This window comes from Orycteropus afer, unplaced genomic scaffold, assembly GCF_000298275.1.
Source record: "Orycteropus afer afer isolate SDZICR_OR568_19922 unplaced genomic scaffold, OryAfe1.0 scaffold00035, whole genome shotgun sequence".
NCBI classification, from domain to species: domain Eukaryota; kingdom Metazoa; phylum Chordata; class Mammalia; order Tubulidentata; family Orycteropodidae; genus Orycteropus; species Orycteropus afer.
This window is the reverse complement of record NW_006921622.1, coordinates 3,224,839-3,242,876: the sequence shown is the minus strand read 5'-3', so window position 1 is coordinate 3,242,876 and position 18,038 is coordinate 3,224,839. Positions and strand designations below refer to the sequence as shown.

The following is an 18,038-nucleotide window of genomic DNA, read 5'->3' as shown; positions in this document are numbered from 1 at the left end:
AATCAGGATCTCCTCAGTTGCTAATAGCAATTCCCACCTTGGAGTTTACAAAGACTTATGGGTAGAAAAGCCACACTAAGTAATTTACTATACCGCAGCAGCCAAATGCCTTCCTGAATGCATTCATTTAATGGTCTTTAATTGATATAAATGATAAAAATCTTATTTGTGGACGAACAGTGGGACAACTGTTCTCATTTTTAAAAAATCTTTCCTGAAAACTGTTTTTCAGAAAAAGTGAAATATACATAGCTAAAATTAATTAACAACGTTTTTTAGAGATTCAGGGAAGTCAGTTTGTAAGAATGTAACTGTTTAATTTAGCACCAATTGTATACATAAAAATTGATATGCTACAGTTATTAAAAATCAATTTTTTCTTTACAATCTATTCTTAATTTCTTCATATAGTGAGTGCAAAAGGGTGGGCAACAGATAAAATTGTTACAAATTTTCCCACATGCATACATGAAGAGGTTTTACTACATTACCATTTCTTTTCAGATTAAGACATTTCGAAGGCAGAAAACACTCTGAGTTTGGTTAAGTGATTAAAGTAAATATAAGAGAGAGTTACCAGCACATTTTTACAAAGACCTAGCACGGGGGTGATGGTCCCCAGAACAATGATTAAACTAAGTCGAACAAAAATGAAGGGCAAATCCTGAAACAGGATGCCCAGGGAATTCAGAAGAGGGTTTTTGGGTGTAAATATAACTCGAAGCAGAGAAATAAAACTAAATATGTAGACTGGATACAACCAGCCGGACTTGTACACAGCGGGGTGACCTGCCACTCGCAGCATTTCAATTGTGTCAGACCACAAGAGAAAGCTCCACAGAAATATTTCCGCCCGAACGTCTTGCCGGGACATTGCACGCAGAATTCCCGAGTGGAAGGACGGCTCCTCGGGTCCCATAAATGCAGAATCCTGGCTCCATGTTGTTACTTCACCTCGGGATGACTCAATTCCCCTGGCTGCCTGAGGAGTGGCAGGGTTTTCTTCACTTTGCCTCGCTTGTTCAGTCACAGTTGTTATTTGTTGCAAAGTGCAAATACGGCTGTCTTCACTACCTGCAATAAATTGATATTAAAAATAAAATTTTAAGTATTCTTTTATTTGAGGCTTGATTTATGCATAAAACCTCAAGACAGCAAAGTGTAGCATAATGAAAAAACTAAAAACACAGAGAAGGCTCTTCCTGTCTTTGTGTTTTTTGGATATGGGTCCTAAATCATTTTGAACAGTTTGTAGTAATAAACATCACTGGTTACTGATCTGGGAACTTTTACAAATTATCTCATTTTATCCTCTGAACAAAGTTGAGAGATAACCATTACTGTCTGTAGAAGGTGTAGTGTAATAACCGCAAACCAAACCAGAATGGATTTGATTCTGACTTACAGCAACCCTACAGGACAGAGTAGAACTGCCCCCTGGGGTTTCCAAGGCTGTAAATGTTTATGGAAGGAGACTGCCTCATCTTTCTCCTGCAGAGCAGCTGGTGGGTTTGGACATCTGGCCTTTGGGTTAGCAGCTGAATGCTTTAACCACTCTGCCACCAGAACTCTACATGGTGTAATAACAACAAAACAAATGCAACACACTGCCAGGGAATCAGATCTGACTCATAGCTACCCCTCCTTGGGTTTCTGAGGTGGTATCACTATGAAAGTAGATTGCCCAGACTTCCATCCAAGGAGTGGCTGCTTCTGGTTAGCAGTCAAATGCCTTAGGCACTACGCCACCAGAGCTCCCACATAGTGTAATGTTGTTGTTGTTATTTGCCATCGAGTCGGCCCCAACTCCTAGTGACCCCTCCTTGGGTTTCCGAGGCAGTTATCGCTACAGAAGTAGGATTGCCCAACCTTCCTTCCGAGGAGTGGCTGGTGGGTTTGAACCACCAGCCTCCTGGTTGGCAGTCAAGTGCCTTAGGCACTATGCTACCAGAGTGTCCTCAAAATCCATTGTCTACCCAGAACCTCAGAATATGACCTTCTTTGGAAATAGGGTCTTGGCAGATGTCATTAAGGTATGTGTCAAGAAGAGTTCATACTGGATTAGGGTGAGTCCTAAATGAGAATCCTTACAAGCAGCAGCACAGGGCATACAGAAAAGAAGATAGTGTAAAGATGGAACTAGACATTGGATTGACGCATCTACAAGCTAAGGAGCACTGAGAACTGTCATCAACCATCAGAAGGTAGGAGGGACATATGGGATGGTTCTTCCTCAGAGCCTCCAGAAGGAACCAACTCCATCAACATCTTAATTTCAGAAAATTGTGAGAGAATACATTTCTATTTTGGGGGGATGGGCACGGCATTGGTGAAAGTTTACAGAGCAAATTCATTTTCCATGCAGCAGTTTATACACATTTTGTTTCATGGCATTGATTGCAATCCCCATAATGTAACAGCTCTCTTCCCACTCCCCCCCTGTAGTTACCTCTTCCCTGTGTCCTTTCCTATGCATTTCTGCCCCCTGAACTATCTCCCTGTGCAAATAGTGCCCTTCTGATCTCCCATGGTTGATTGTTCTGAAGAGTGTACCTACCTTGTATAAATATTCACCTTATACACCTGTCTGTTGTTTGGCTGGAAGCCACAGGAGTTAAATTCCAGGCCTGAAGGGTGACTGAAGGCCATAGTCTTGGGGGTTTCACTAGTCTTCATCAGGCCATGAAGCCTGGTCTTTTTATGATTTTGCATTTTGTTCTACAATGTTCTCCCACTCTATCCAGGATCTCCTGCACTGATCCCTTTCCAAATGTTTGACAGTGATAGCTGGGTACCATATGGTTCTTCTGGTCTCAGGGTCAGGTAAGCTAAAGTCTGCATGGTCCACTAGTCCCTTGGACTAATTGTTTCTACGTGTCTTTGGTTTTCTTCATTCTTCTTTGCTCCAGAGGAGAAGCAACCAATTGTTGCATCTTAGATGGCCACCTGCAATCTTCAAATACTCCAGTTGCCACTCACCAAAGTAGGATGTGGGACAATGTTTTTGTGTAGTATCTAATGCCAATTGAGCTTTATGTCCCCTACAACCATGGTCCCGAGTCCACAGGTCCAACAATGGGGGGGGTTGGATGTGGCTAAAAAGTTATCATAACTTTGCTGCTGCTGCTGTTGTTGTTGTTATGTGCCGTCGAGTCGGCCCCGACTCATAGCGACCCCTCCTTGGGTTTCTGAGGCAGTATCACTACGGAAGTAGGATTGCCCAACCTTCCTTCCAAGGAGTGGCTGGTGGGTTTGAACTGCCAGCCTTCTGGTTAGCATTCAAGTGCTTTAGCCACTATGCTACGAGAGCTCCTAACTTTGCTGTTAGGTCTATTATATATATAGACATTCTTATAGCACATAAAAATAAGTATGTAGAAATATAAATTGCTATTATTTTAAGTCACCTAGTTTGCAATAATTTGTTATGATTACCCTAGGAAACTAATACACTATCTCATTTTATAGGCATGGAAAACTCAGGCCCAAGAAGTTAAATGACTTGCCCAAATTCAAATACACAGTTACTAAAGGGCAGAGCTGGAATTCACAGGCAAACGTGTTTGGCTCCAATCGGTGAACTCTTAACTTTATGGTAACTATCACCTGTGTAGAGCAATGTATTATATGCCAATTAAAAAACATATAAATATCATAAAGTCATATCTTCTTATGGCTAAATAAATCTAAATGTTCACTGGGTCCAACCTCATCATTTTATAAGAAACAAACCCCCAGAGATCATAACAACCCAAGTCTTTAGATGTATAGTTTGGTGCTAAAATTAGGGAATCTATGCAATTATTAGAGTCACGGTGAAGAATGACACTCTGAATCCAAGATTTTTAAGCTTTTCTTTCCAAAAGTTTTTCTGAACTGGTAAGTCTGACTGATTAGACTAGAGAGAGCATGACTCCTGTGGCCAGAAGCCTGTGCCTGCTCAACATACCAGTTATCAGAATGAGAGGGCATTTGCCCCTTCACTATCATGCTGTGTGTGCACATGTATGTGCACATGTGTGCATGCATGCACATCTGCACATATCTGTGGATATTGAGGTTGCAAGAGTATGAAGGAATCTCCAAATTTCATGGCCAGGTATGGCATTCATGGTATTATTTATGTATATGGAAAGCAGCACATTATTTCTCAAACATTTATCCACTTGAACCCTTTGATTTTCACACCATAGTTACTGCTAAGAATTTATCAGCCCTTGACAAAGTTTACTCAGCAAACCTGCTGAATGGCCATATTACTTGATAAGACAAAACTTAAGGGGAGTGATTAGAATGAATAGTTCTAAAGGTTAAATAGACAAAGTCAATAAATAACGTGTTGAGTTTTATTGCACTGAAAATAAAAACATTTTAAAATAAAAACTGTGATTAATGACTAATAAAATGCTTGTTTACTATAAATAGTTGTTTTTAAAAAAACAGTCTATCTCATTTTTAGGCAATTAACAAATTACTTTAAAATATTAAGCATAAATAGAGTACTTTTATAAGCTAAAAAGATCATTTAAATTCTGGATGCAACATTACTGATTTCTGGTAGGAATCCTTCATAAGTAAATTCCAGGACTCATGACCCTTGGAATACTCATTAGCCAACTTGGAGGTCACAGTGGCATGAGTAGGTATCATTTGAATAAATAATATTCAAGGAAGAGAGAAATTATATACTAATTGACATTATTTTAATATTCATAGAATCATGTCTTTTTAAACTTAGATGCTCACTTGCATTAATTTCATCTCTCATTTTCCTAAAAATAATCAATAGAGAAAATGTTTCAAGGGTATCTCATGTCCCAGAGAACTCTCCTGCACCATTCTTAGTAGATAAAACTGTGAATGAAAATCCAAAGTCCCTTGTCAACATTAAGAACATAGTGCTTAATTTTGGCTTTTGAGAAGGATTGCAAATTCAGCACTGTTTCATAGCCAGGAAGTAGCAATCTAAGAAGTGACACATTAACATTTTTTAAGTCACTGAAAGTCTTAATAGTTGAGGTTCTAAGAGCTGTTTGTATGAACAATAAATTCTTAGCCAGAGTTTGTTTTTGATGAGACACTAAACCTGCAACTCATATGTATTTAGTGAAATTAGAACTGAGAGCTTCCTATCTCTCCACAGTGTATTAAGGACTAGTTTAGATTTGGCAGCACAGAGACTCTGCTCTCCTCTTTCGGCTGAGAAACATCAAAACTATTAGCTGCAAAGCTTGGTTGGCCTCTGGGAGGGCAGGGAAGACCAGCAAATATATTCTTGAGAATGTAAACTTTCATGTATTCAATACTATTCCTTTTGGTTCCGTGATTAGTTCCCCCTGCAAATTATTATTTTTAAATATCCACTTACAACTCTCATAATCCCATTTCTTGTTCTTGTTATTGTACTATTTGGGATACAACAATATTTACTTGTGCAAAATCTATGACAGATACAAGCATAAAGAGAGCTCTGTACTCACTTCCTCATAGGTTCATATTGCCCTGTAAAAAGTAAAAATAGCAAGCCATTCTGTGTATGTAGTCCTCACATCTGATGCCAGTTGCCAAAACAATTTTCGTCTTTATTGTGCAAACCAAGTAACTATAAAAATGTCCATTCGATAACAGATAAATGTTTAAGGAAGTGACTCCTATTTATTTTACTCTAGTACTTATGTGCATTTTATTTCTACCTCTAGCTTATTCCTCTAAAGTTTTAGATAACTTACACTGGAAAAAAAACAAGATATAATGTGGTAAGTCAGTAGTGAGAAATTCACTACAGTGAGCATGTCTTTCTCTTGCAAAGAGAACAGGATCATGATATAATATATTTAAATCAAAAGAGTAATAGAGAGAAACAGACACAGAAATCACTGGGAAAGTTAACCTAAAAAAAAGCCAGGAAGGAAACTGACATTAAAAATGTGCCATTTAGTCTCCCAGCTGCCTATCATGAGCAGCAAATACTAGAATGTCGAACTGAGTACCGTGCTGGGCACTGGGAGTAGTGTAGCAAATAATGTGAACATAGCCCTTGCTTTTATGACTCTTACAGTCCACTGGGAACACAAATACTAAATGAACAATCATATCAATACATATTGAATAATAAACTGTTGTGACAAGGCTTTTAAAAGAAAATAAATTAGATGATGAAAAACTATCATGGGGGATCAGAATTAGACTGGGGAGTCAGGGGATGCTCATGTGAGAAGTGACATTCAAACTGAGACATGATGATAGGTAGGATTAATTAGGCATATATTAGATCACCATGAGCTAAGCCAACTCGACAGCAACTAACAAGAGTGGGGAAAGGGAGTTCCTGGGTGGTGCAAACAGTTAACATGCTGGGCTGCAAACCAAAAGGTTGGAAGCTCAAGTGCACCCAGAGCCATCTCTGAAGAAAGGTCTGATGACCTACTTCTGAAAAGTCAGCCATTAGAAAACCCTATGGAACCGACTGCCCTGGTTGGGATCACAATAAATGCTTTAGACGGAGTGGGAGAAAAATGTAGTAAAATATTGAAATCATAGAAAAGATCAGATTTATCCTTCACATCTGGAATTTAGATATTGTTCAAACCTGGAACTGAACCCACTCCTGAAAATCACTTTTCAGCCGAACAATAGATAGGCCTGTAAAATGAACACTAGCACCCATGAGGAATGTGCTCCTCAGAACAATCACCATATGAAACCAAAAGAGCAGAATTTGCCCTAAAACAAAGCTCAGAAGTCAGGAAGAGGCAATGAAAAGGAGACAGTGGAAACAAGGAACCCAGGGAGGAAGTGGGAAGAGTGCTGTTACATTGAGGGGATAGCATCTAATGTCATGAAACAAAATGTGTATAAACTGTTGAATGGAAAATTACTTTGCTCAGTAAACTTTCACCCAAACCACAATAAAATGTTTAAATGTTAAAAAAAAAAAAAACCTATGGAGCACAGCTCTACTGTGACATACATGGTGTCACTATGAGTCAGGGTCAACTTGATGGCAAATTATCTTTTTGGTTTAGAATGAGAAAGGAATTTTCCAGCTAGTACAACAGCATATGTGCAGAAACTTCAACTAGAACGAATTGAAGGAAGAAAGTTTGGTGAAGGGTAAGGCATTTGATGGCTAACCAAAAGGTACACAGTTCAAACCTACAGGCCATTCTACAGAAGGAAGAGGGGGCAATCTACTTCCCTAAAGATTTACTGCCTTGGAAATCCAGTGGGGGTTGCTATGAGTCAAAATTGATTCAATGGCAGTAATCTTTCTTTTTCTTTTTTAAATATGTTGTGTGGTTGTTATGTGCTGTCGAGTCAAACCCGACTCATAGCGACCCCTCCTTGGGTTTCCGAGGCAGTATCACTACAGAAGTAGGATTGCCCAACCTTCCTTCCGAGGAGTGGCTGGTGGGTTTGAACCGCCAGCCGTCTGGTTAGCAGGCAAGTGTCTTAGCTGCCAGAGTTCCCCTTTTTAAATATACCAAACACTATTCTAAACCCTTTGTGGGCATTATTTCACTTAACCTTTGTAATAATTCTACAATATAGAAGCACAGAGATTCAATATTGGTTCCAAGGTCATGCTGCTAGCAACTAAAAGGACCTTAATTTGAACCTCAAACACATCTCCTTACTCACTATACTATACTTTTCGTGGCAAGGCTGGATTATGCAGAGCCTTATGGGTCATGATAAAGATTTTAGATTTATTCTCAATTCAAAGGAAAACCACTGAAGAGCTCTGAGGTAGAGAAAGACACAATCAGATGTATGTGGAGAATGGAAGGCAGGGGACCAAAAGAGGACATGAAGAAAAGAGCCAAGAGGCTGTTGAGACTGTCTAGGAAGCTAAGAGGAAATAAGATTGTTACTCAAGCACAGCAACCAGAAGATAAAAGTAAAGAATTCTTCAGAAAAACAATGATGAGTATTGATTAACGGTCCCTAAAATTTGTTCTTCCAGAGGAGAAATGTTCTAGAAAAAGATGAAAGATAACAAGTTAGGTATAACACTGCATGTGTGTGTGTGTGTGTGGGGGGGAATTTCCCTAGAAAAAAATAAAATTACTATTTTTATTAAAATTCAACAGAAATAAGCACACTGTGATGGTAAATGTTACCTATCAACTTGGCTAGGCTATGATTCTCAGAGGTTTGGCAAATACTGGACTGGGTACTGCTGCTTAGTATTATTTAATCACCCTCCATGAGGAGCTCTGGTGGTGTAATGCTAACCAGAACATCTTGATCAACATCAGTCAAGGTCCATCTGACATCAGCAATGATATCCCTTGTTCCCCATCTTCTTCTGAATCCAGCTTGAATTTCTGGAACTTCCCTGTCAATATAATGCTGCAACTGTTTCTGAATTATCATCAGCAAAATTTTACTTGTGTATGATATTAATGAGGTTGTTTGATAATTTCCAAATTCTGTTGGATTACCTTTCTTTGAAATGGGCATAAATATGGATCGCTTCCAGTTGGTTGACCAGGTAGCTGTCCTCCTAATTTCTTGGTATAAATTAGTGTGTGCCTCCTGTGCTGCATCCACTTGTTCAATGTTTCCATTAATTCTTAGAGCCTTGTTTTTTGCCAATTCCTTCAGTGCAACTTGGACTTCTTGCTTCAATGCCATCAGTTCCTGAGCATATGCTACCTCTAAAAAGATCCTGAAATGGTTGAACGTCGACAGTGACTCTCTATATTTCTTCTATATTCTTTTGATGCTTCCTGCATCATTCAACATTGTGCCCACAGAATTATTCAATATTGTAACTCGAGGCTTCATTTTTTTCTTCAGTTCTTTCAGCTAGAGAAATACTGAGCATGTTCTTCCCTTTTGATTTTCTAATTCCAGGTCTTTGCACATTTCATTATAATACTTTATTTTGTCTTCTTGAGCGGCCTGTGAAATCTGTTCAGCTCTTTTACTTCATCATTTCTTCTATTCTCTTTAGCTACTCTCCTTTCAAGAGCAAGCTTCAGAGTCCCTTCTGACATCAATTTTGGTCTTTTCTTCCTTTCCTGTTTTTTAAGGACCTTTGTCTTTCTTTATGTATGATGTCTTAATGTCATCCCACAACTCATCGTGTCTTCAGTCATTGGTATTCAATGTGTCAAATGTATTCTTCAGATGTTCTCTAAATTCAGGTGGCATATACTCAAGGTCATGTTTTGCTCTCATAGCCTTGTTTTAATTATCTTCAGCTTCAACTTCAACTTGCTTACAAGCAATTGAAGGTCTATTCCACATTTGGCCGTTGGCCTTGTTCTGACTGATGATATTGAGCTTCTCCATCCTCTCTTTCGACAGATAGAATCAATTTGATTCCTGTGTATTCTATCCAGTAAGGTCCAGGTAGTATAGTTTCTGTTTATGTTGTTGGGGAAAAAAATGTATTTGCGATGAATAAGTCACTCCTCTCGCAAAATCCTATCATGCAATCTCTGGCATCATTTTATCACCAAGGCCATCTTTTCACCTTTTGATGCTTCTTCTTTTTTTCCAACTTTTGCATTCTAATCACCAGTAATTATCGATGCAACTTGATTGCATGTTTGGTCAATTTCAGACTGCAGAAGTTGGTCAAACATCTGCAATTTTTCATATTTGGCTTTAGTCATTGGTGCATAAATTTGAATAATAGTAGTAATAATTGGTTTTCTTTGTAGGCCTGTGGATATTATCCTATCATTGACAGCAATGTACTTTAGGAGAGATCTTGAAATGCTCTTTTTCATGATGATTGCCACACCTTCCTCTTCAACTTTTCATTCCCAGCATAGTAGATCATATGACTATATGATTCAGAATGTCCAATACCAGTCCACTGCAGCTCACTAATGCCTAGGATATTTATCTCTATGTCTTCCATTTCATTTTGGACAACTTCCAATTTTTCTAGATTCACACTTTGTATATTCTACATCCCAATTATTAACGAATGTCTGCAGCTGTTTTTTCTCATTTTGAGTCACAATGCAATAGTACATGGAGATCCAGAAAGCTTTACTCCAGCCACGTCGTTAAGATTGACTCTACTTTGAGGAGGCAGCTCTTCCCCTATCTTATTTTGAGTGCCTTCCAACCTGAGGGGCTCATCTTCTGGCACTATATCAGACAATGTTTCCCAGCTATTCATAAGGTTTTGAGTGGCCAATTTTTTCACATGTGGACTTGGCTGTGTCCTTGTTTCTAGTCTATCTAAGATCTGCTGCCCATTATGAGTGACCCAGCTTGTATTTGAAAAACCATGGCATATCTTTCAGTATCACAGCAACATGCAAGCCACCACAATATCACAAAGTGACAGACGAGTGTTGGTTACAATATAAATATAATATAAATATAAGTATAATATATAAACAATGCAATATAGAATATATTTTTAAAATATATAAGTAGTAAGATAAAAAGTTGAAAAGAATATAGTTATCTCACTGCCAAATACAAGTAAGTCTGGATTTTGAAATGTGCATAGTAGTATTTCCTCCATTATTAATATATGTAAAAAAATTAAAGTGCCTGGATAAACATCAGAGCTTGAAAATTCAGCATAAGCCCAAGCTGGCTTAACTAGTGTAGTTAAACTCAAAGGTCGGAAGTTCAAGTCCACCCAGACGCACCTCAGAAGAAATACATGTTGACATACTTCTGAAAAATCAGCTACTGAAACCCTTTGGGGAGCATAGGTCTACCCTTACATACATGGGGTTGCCACGAGTCTGAGTCAACTTGCCTGCAACTGGCTTAACTCATTAGTGTAGTTAGTTAATTAATGTTTCATTATCCCAGCTAAAGAGCCCTGATGTTATGCACTTGGTTGGTCAGAAGTATGAACCCACCAGCTGCTTCACAGGAGAAAAGACCTGGCAATCTGCTCGCCAAAATATTGTAGCCTAGGAAACCCCATGAGGCCTCTACTCTCCTATTGGGTCAGGCTCAGTCAGAATCAACTCGATGGTCCACAACAACAGGTTACCCACTGGACTTCAGCTGCATGAAAGAGGAATTCTGCCTGCTTTTATTTATTATTGTACCCCCAGAACTGAGCAGAGTGCCTGGTATGGAATAGATACTCCATAAAAATTTGCTTAATAAAAAATCAGAGGCATTCCTTTTCTGGAGTGAATTTACCCAAGAGAGCAATGAATATCCTGGGGGCGGGGGGCAAATCTGGACTAAGGCTAGTAAGAGAAGGTATAAAAAAGTGGCCCAAGACCAATCTCCCAGAGTCAAAAGGAAGAAGAAATTTTGGGTCCTGCAAAGGGTCTCTCACCCTGATTGCACTCTGGCCCCAGTCTTAGAGAGAGCCCTTTAAACAAGACCATAAGGATTGATTTCACTAACAAGCCTGGAAGACATTCGAAGCACCTGGCAGTGCAGCCGGGAGACCAGTGTGTCTCATCAGTAAGAGAAGATGTAACATGGCATTGGGCCCAGGAGAGCGTGCCAGCACAGCATGGCACTTGCATAGCCCAGGAGGACTTGGGCAGACATAAATGGGAGAGAGATGGCACCAGCAGCAGCAGTGGTGGCATCAAGGCCCTTCACAAGCCCTCTGAGGCACCGACAGCATCAAAGGTCACACACAGGTGAAGGTAAGGGCAGATCTGTGATATCAAGAAGACAATGTCTGTGAGCTCATAATGAAATAGTCCCTAGAACACGCCTTCCCACTCAGAAGTAGGGGCTTGGAGTCCTAGAAGAGCAGATGGAAGCAAGTCCTGAGAAAAACAGTTTATATATATATATATATATATATATATATATAGGAGCTCTGATAGTGTAGTGCCTAAGGCACTTGACTGCTAATCAGAAGGCTGGCGGTTCAAACCCACCAGCCACTCCTCGGAAGGAAGATGGGGCAATCTCCTTCCATAGTGATACTGCCTCAGAAACCCAAGGAGGGGTCGCTATGAGTTGGGTCTGACTCGACGGCACATAACAACAACAACAACAACTATACATATATGTATATATATATAAAGTTGTCACAGAATCAACTCTGATTCATGGCAACCTCATGTGTATCAGAGTAGAATTGTGGTCCAAAGCGTTTTTAATGGCTGATATTTTTGGCAGTAGATCATCAGGCCTTTCTTCCGAGGTACCTCGATGTGAACTTAACTCTTCAACCTTTTGGTCAGCAGCCAAGTGCATTAACCATGCATTAACCACTTAACCACCAAGAACTCCCTTGCAATACACAGTACCCCAGCATTAATATACACACAGTCTAAGACAATGATGAAGAATGTCTGAACATTTTGCAAGCTATCAGCTGAATAACCTATGTTACTGTCTTAAACACAAGACAGAAAGAAAAAAATTAGATACTAGAAATCAAGGACGTATGCCTTTAATTTCAAACTGGAGCCAAAAGCTTTCATTAATTGATAACTATATAGGGAAAAGGTCTTGGTATTCTAAAATAATGCATATTTATGTTCCCTTGGAAGAAGTAAGGTCAGAATGTTCCTTAGAAGGAAGAATGGCAAGACTTCGTCTCATATACTTTAGACATGTTATTATCAAGTGAGTCCAGTCCCTGGAGAAGGTCATCAAGTTTGATAAAGAAGAGGATCAGAGAAAAAGAGGAAGACCCCCAGCAAGATGGATTGACACACTGGCTGCCACAATGGGCTCAAACACAGCAATTATGAGGATGGTGCGGGACTGGGCAGCGTTGCATTCTGTTGGATATACAGTCGCCATGAGTCAGAACCGACTTGACAGCACCTAACAGCTTATGGTCCCTTATTCTATCAGCCTCCCTGAAATATTTATTTCAAAAATATCTTGTACCTTTCAAGTATTTCATTTTATACAATAAAATTATTCATATATTTTTCCAACTTTGCAAAATATTTATAATTTGACACCAAATTGTGAAAATCATGTAAAGCTATCCTAATCAAAGGGAGCCTTCTCTCAAGATTTTGACTGCACCTGATGTTCCATGTCTGTTGGCACGGGGTTCACTCTACCATAGTTATTAGCCTGATCCTCGCTGACCTAATCCTGACAGCTGGTCCTTCATTGGAAAGTATAAATCAGAAATTCTAGCCTTCTTTCACCCTAGTCTGGTAAATGGTTACTTAATTCTTGGGAAAAAAAAATCCTAGAACTGACATACTTTCCTGAAACTTCCTTCTTTTAAATAGCAACAGGAGGGTAGGAAAGGAAATGCCCCCCTTCTTGACATGGTCCCGGACACAGTGTTCCTCATACACATTCTCTGAACACATTGCAAAACACACTCTGAAAACCCAGCTCCACACTGAGTGCTTATGGTTTATAAGAAGTTTTTTCTTAAAAGTAAGAGAAAAGAGGAACTCAAAATGCCCTTTGTTTTATTCAGAAAAAAGCAACACCCCTTTTCATTCTGTGTGGTATCTCTTACATTCTTTTTGGTTAAGGTGGAATCAGTTCATTTCCAAACAATCTGGAATGCAGGCTACTTCATGAATTTGGATTTGCTCTTTCTCAGTTTTCAACTGCTGCTCTTAATTGGGGAAAATAAATCAGAATCATTCAATGAGCTGTTCTCTTTAAAAAAATCTATTGTTATTTTTGAGTGCCATAGAGTCAATTCTAACTCATAGTGATCCTACGTGACATTATAACTGCCCAGAGGGTTTCCTAGGCTATGATCTTTATAGCAGCAGATCATCAGGTCTTTCTACCATGGAACCACTAGATGGGTTCAAACTGCCAGCCTTTCAGTTAGCAGCCAAGCACTTAACCGTTGTACCACCAGGGCTCCTTTTTCAAATATGCCATGCCCAAGTTCCATTCTCAGATTTTAATTTAGTTAATGGGGACTGGATGTGCTAGGGATTGATGTTTTTAAGATACTCTAGCATCTGACTGCTAACCAGAAGGCTGGTAGTTCATACCCACCAGCCACTCCTCAGAAGGAAGATTGGGCAATCTACTTCGGTAATGATACTGCCTTGGAAACCCAAGGAGGGGTCAGATCCGACTCAACGGCAGCGAGTTATTTATTTATTTGTTTTCAGTTGGAAATTCCAGAAGAAATGGCTAGAGACAAAATCCATGCAGGAATCCAGATCAAGTAAATAATACGAGATTGTCCTGTGTAATTTATGGATTCAAACCAAACCCATTGCTCTCGAGGTGAGTCTGATTCATAGTCACCATATAGTGACCCTACAGGACAGTGTAGAACTGTCACATAGGGTTTCCAAAGCTATAATGTTTACTAAAGCAGACTGCTACATCCTCCTCCCACCAAGCTGCTGTTGGGTCAGAACAACAGACATTTGGGTTAGTAGCCAAATGCTTAACCACTGTGCTACCAGGACTGAATTTGTACCCTACAGAGAATCCAACATATTTTCCTGATTAGAAATTTAATGTAAAATGTCTTGGGGGGGGAGGTAAGTATTTATATCACTTTGGAGTGAAATTAGACTTTTAAACATAACACCAAAGATAGAATTCACAAACTAAATATTGATTGATTAGACTATGTCAAAACACCATAATGAAATTAAAAGACAAATGATAATTCTGAAATTATATGCTACATTTATGACAGACCGGAGCTTAATATTTAGAGAACTCATGAATCGGTAGTATTTAAAAAAAAAAAAAAAAAGAGTGGCCATACCAAGAGAAAAATGGGTCAAGGACTTAATATGATTCCAAAAAATATCTATAAAATACCCAATAAACCTATGGGAAAATGTTCAATATGACTAGGCCTTTAAAAATCAAATTAGAAAGCAATAAGATACTATTTTTGTTGAGGAAATTGGCAAAGATAAAAAAGAATAAATTATGCTATGCTACAAGGTTTGAGGATAAACAGGTGTTTTCTTACATTGCTGTTTGGAGGGTAAATTAGGACATTCTATAGGGAGAGAGAGGGAGCTCTGGTAGCGTAGTGCTTAAGGCACTTGACTGCTAACCAGAAGGCTGGCAGTTCAAACCCACCAGCCACTCCTCGGAAGGAAGATGGGGCAATCTACTTCCGTAGTGATACTGCCTTGGAAACCTAAGGAGGGGTCGCTAAGATTCGGGTCTGACTTGACGGCACATAACAACAACAACAACAACATAGGGAGAGAGAAAGCAATTTGACGACACTTACCAAAACCTTAAAGCCTTGAATATACTTTGAGCCCAAAATTCCACATGTAAGCATTTAACCCAGGAAAATACTCGTCTGTGCTGCTGAGGCCCTTGTAGCACTGGGCTCAAGTCTCTGGGTATTAAAGAAGTTACACAGAAGGAATCGGACTAGACCTAGTGAGCAGATTTACTTGAAAATCTTACACTGCCAACATCATAACTGGCATCTCTTACTGATGTGATGGTGGAAACCAACTCCTCTGCAGAGCTCTGATATTTTTCACTCAAATAGCCAGTTGATCTTACCTCTAGCAAGTCCTCTCTAACTATGCAGATATCCTCAATGGAGCCAAACCACTCTTGCCACCCTGTCTATATAAACCCCTATGACCCCCTTCTGTATTTCTCTGCATATGTAGCCAGTCCATAATAGTCACTTTCTTCAGTAGCCTTGTTGCCAAGAAGTCTGGGCATGTGCAGATGTTCCAGGTCTTCTGAGGACACTCACTGTGGTTATCATCCTGATATCTTTCGGCTCTTGTCCAGTGGCAGTTAACTGTCTCAGTCTCCAGATTCTGCTGGGCCAGTCACCTCTCAGTGTTTTCTAATTCACACACACACACAAGGTCCTTTAAAACACAGACCATTTACACCATACGTACATGCATGTGCACTAATCATGGCTTAATTCCTCATCTCCCCTGCTCAACTCAAGCACACATCACCTTACACATTCCACCCAGATCCTGGTCCTTTTTTCTTCAAACCCTCTGAACAAGAGGCATAACAGCAATGTTTATAATAATTTAAAAATAGGGGACAAAATCTAATTGTCCAGCAACAAGGGGTTAGCTAAATAAATCATGGTTCATTAATGCTATGGAATTATTATTCAGTCAATAAAATGACATAAAAATATATGTAATAACAAGAATGAGATCCACCATATAGTGTAGGGAGCTGAATTGGGGTCTTCGTGATGCAATTTTTACTTCAGGCAGATCAAGAAAAATTTTGTTTATGATTTTATGTTTTATGTAAGATTTCATTTGAAGAAAAAAAGGAAAAAAATATTCTGCTGATAAGGGTATGAAAACCATTCATCTAGGACCTCATTTAGAGTCATAGACTGTATGCTTCTAGATCAGCACCATAATGCGGGTGGTCAGCTCTGTACCTCTCCAGTCCTAGGAACCCTTGGAATCATGACATTAAAAAGGTGACAAATTACCATGTGATCCTCAGCCTATATGACTATGAGACCAGAAGAACTAGATGGTGCCCAGCTACCACTGTCAACTACTCAGAGGAGGATCTATGTAGGAGATCCTGGATGGAGTGGGGACAATGTGGAACAAAACTCAAAATCACATGAAAAAAAAAAGGGAACAGGTTTGCTGGTCTGATAGAGCCTGGTGGAACCACTGAGACAATGGCCCCTAGCTGCTTTTCAGGTCTGGAATTGAATCCATACCTTTGGCTTTCCAGCCAAATAAAAGACAGGCATATGAGGTGAACATTTACACTAGGTAGATACACTCCTTGAAGAGAACAGTCATGGGAGAATAGAAGGGCTGTGTATGCGCAGGGACATAGCTCAGGGGGCAGGAGTGCATGGAGGGAGGGACACAGGTAAGAGATAACTATGAAAAGGAAGTGGGAGGGGAGCTGTTGCATTATGGTAAATTGTAGTCAATGTCATGAGACAAAGTGTACATGAGCTGCTGTATGGGAAGTGAATTTGCTCTGTAAATTTTTGCCCAAAACACAATTAAAAAAAAAAAAAGGTGACAAATTAGATGTTCTTAACCAAAGAATTTACATCAAGATTCCATCAGTTAAAAATCTTTTCCATTATAAATCAATTCCAATTCATAGTGACTCTATAGGACAGAGTAGCACTGCCCCATAAGGTTTCCAAGCCTGTAAATCTTTACAGTAACAGACTGCCTCATCTTTTTCCTGCAGAGTGGCTCATAGGTTCAAATCACTGACCTTTTGGTTAGTAACCCAATGCTTTAACCACAGTGCTACCAGAACTCCTATAAACCTCTAGATTATGGAATTATGGTTGATTTCCTTTTCCTTTCTTTTTTTCTTTTTCCTGCTGCTTATCTCTGTTTTATAACCTTTTTAAATGAATATATATTATTTTAGAAGAACAAAACATTAGAAATAAAACAAATAAAAATAGAAAGCCAAAATAGTTCTGGTTTTTGTGTGTTTGTGTTATAGCTGAAACCTGTGTTTTTTCCATCATGATGAGCCCGATCTAACGCAAAGCTGCACTTGACCAGAGCAGCACCAGTCATAAGACCTTGGATGGGGGGTTCACTTTGTCTCCAGGTGGTGCTACATCATGATTCTCAGGGTTCCTGAGGCTGGAGAGGTAGAGAGTTGGCCACTTGAGTTATAGTACTGATCTGGAAATATACAGCCTCTGACTCTAAATCTCATAAGGAAGACTAGGCAATCTACTTCTATAGAGATACTGTTCAGAAACCCAAGGGGTTGCAATGAGCTGAAACCAACTCTAAGGCAGTGAGGTTTTTTTTTTTTTTTTTTTGGTTTGATAACTATAATGAGGTCCTAGATGAATGGTTTTCATACATGTATCAGCAGAATCATTTTTACATTTTTTTTCAAATGAAATCTTACATAAAAAATGAAATCATAATCAAAAATTGTCAATCAGGCTGAAGTAAGAATTACATCACAAAGACCCCAATTCAGCTCCCCAAGTTTTCACAGAAGCTCTTGAAGCAGCTTTGCAGATTTTCAAAATAATCTGAGAAACAAATAGTATTGGATTCCTCTACATCAGCAAAGAGATTGCTGAAAAAGAAGTAAGGAAATCAATACCATTTACAATACCTTCTAAAAAAAAAAAAAAAAACTTGGGAATAAATCTTACCAGGGACACAAAAGAC

At 39.1% G+C, this 18,038-nt stretch overlaps 1 protein-coding gene across 1 annotated transcript in view; it reads right to left on the bottom strand.

The window, feature by feature from the left end:
* Nucleotides 1-505: 505 nt before the first annotated feature.
* The window catches only part of TMEM236 (transmembrane protein 236), a 61,162-nt gene continuing 43,629 nt past the window's right edge, over nucleotides 506-18,038 (bottom strand). The window contains exon 4 of the mRNA XM_007936339.1: nucleotides 506-1,074. Within this exon, the coding sequence (XP_007934530.1) occupies nucleotides 506-1,074 (569 nt within the window). The remainder of the gene's footprint in view (nucleotides 1,075-18,038) is intronic.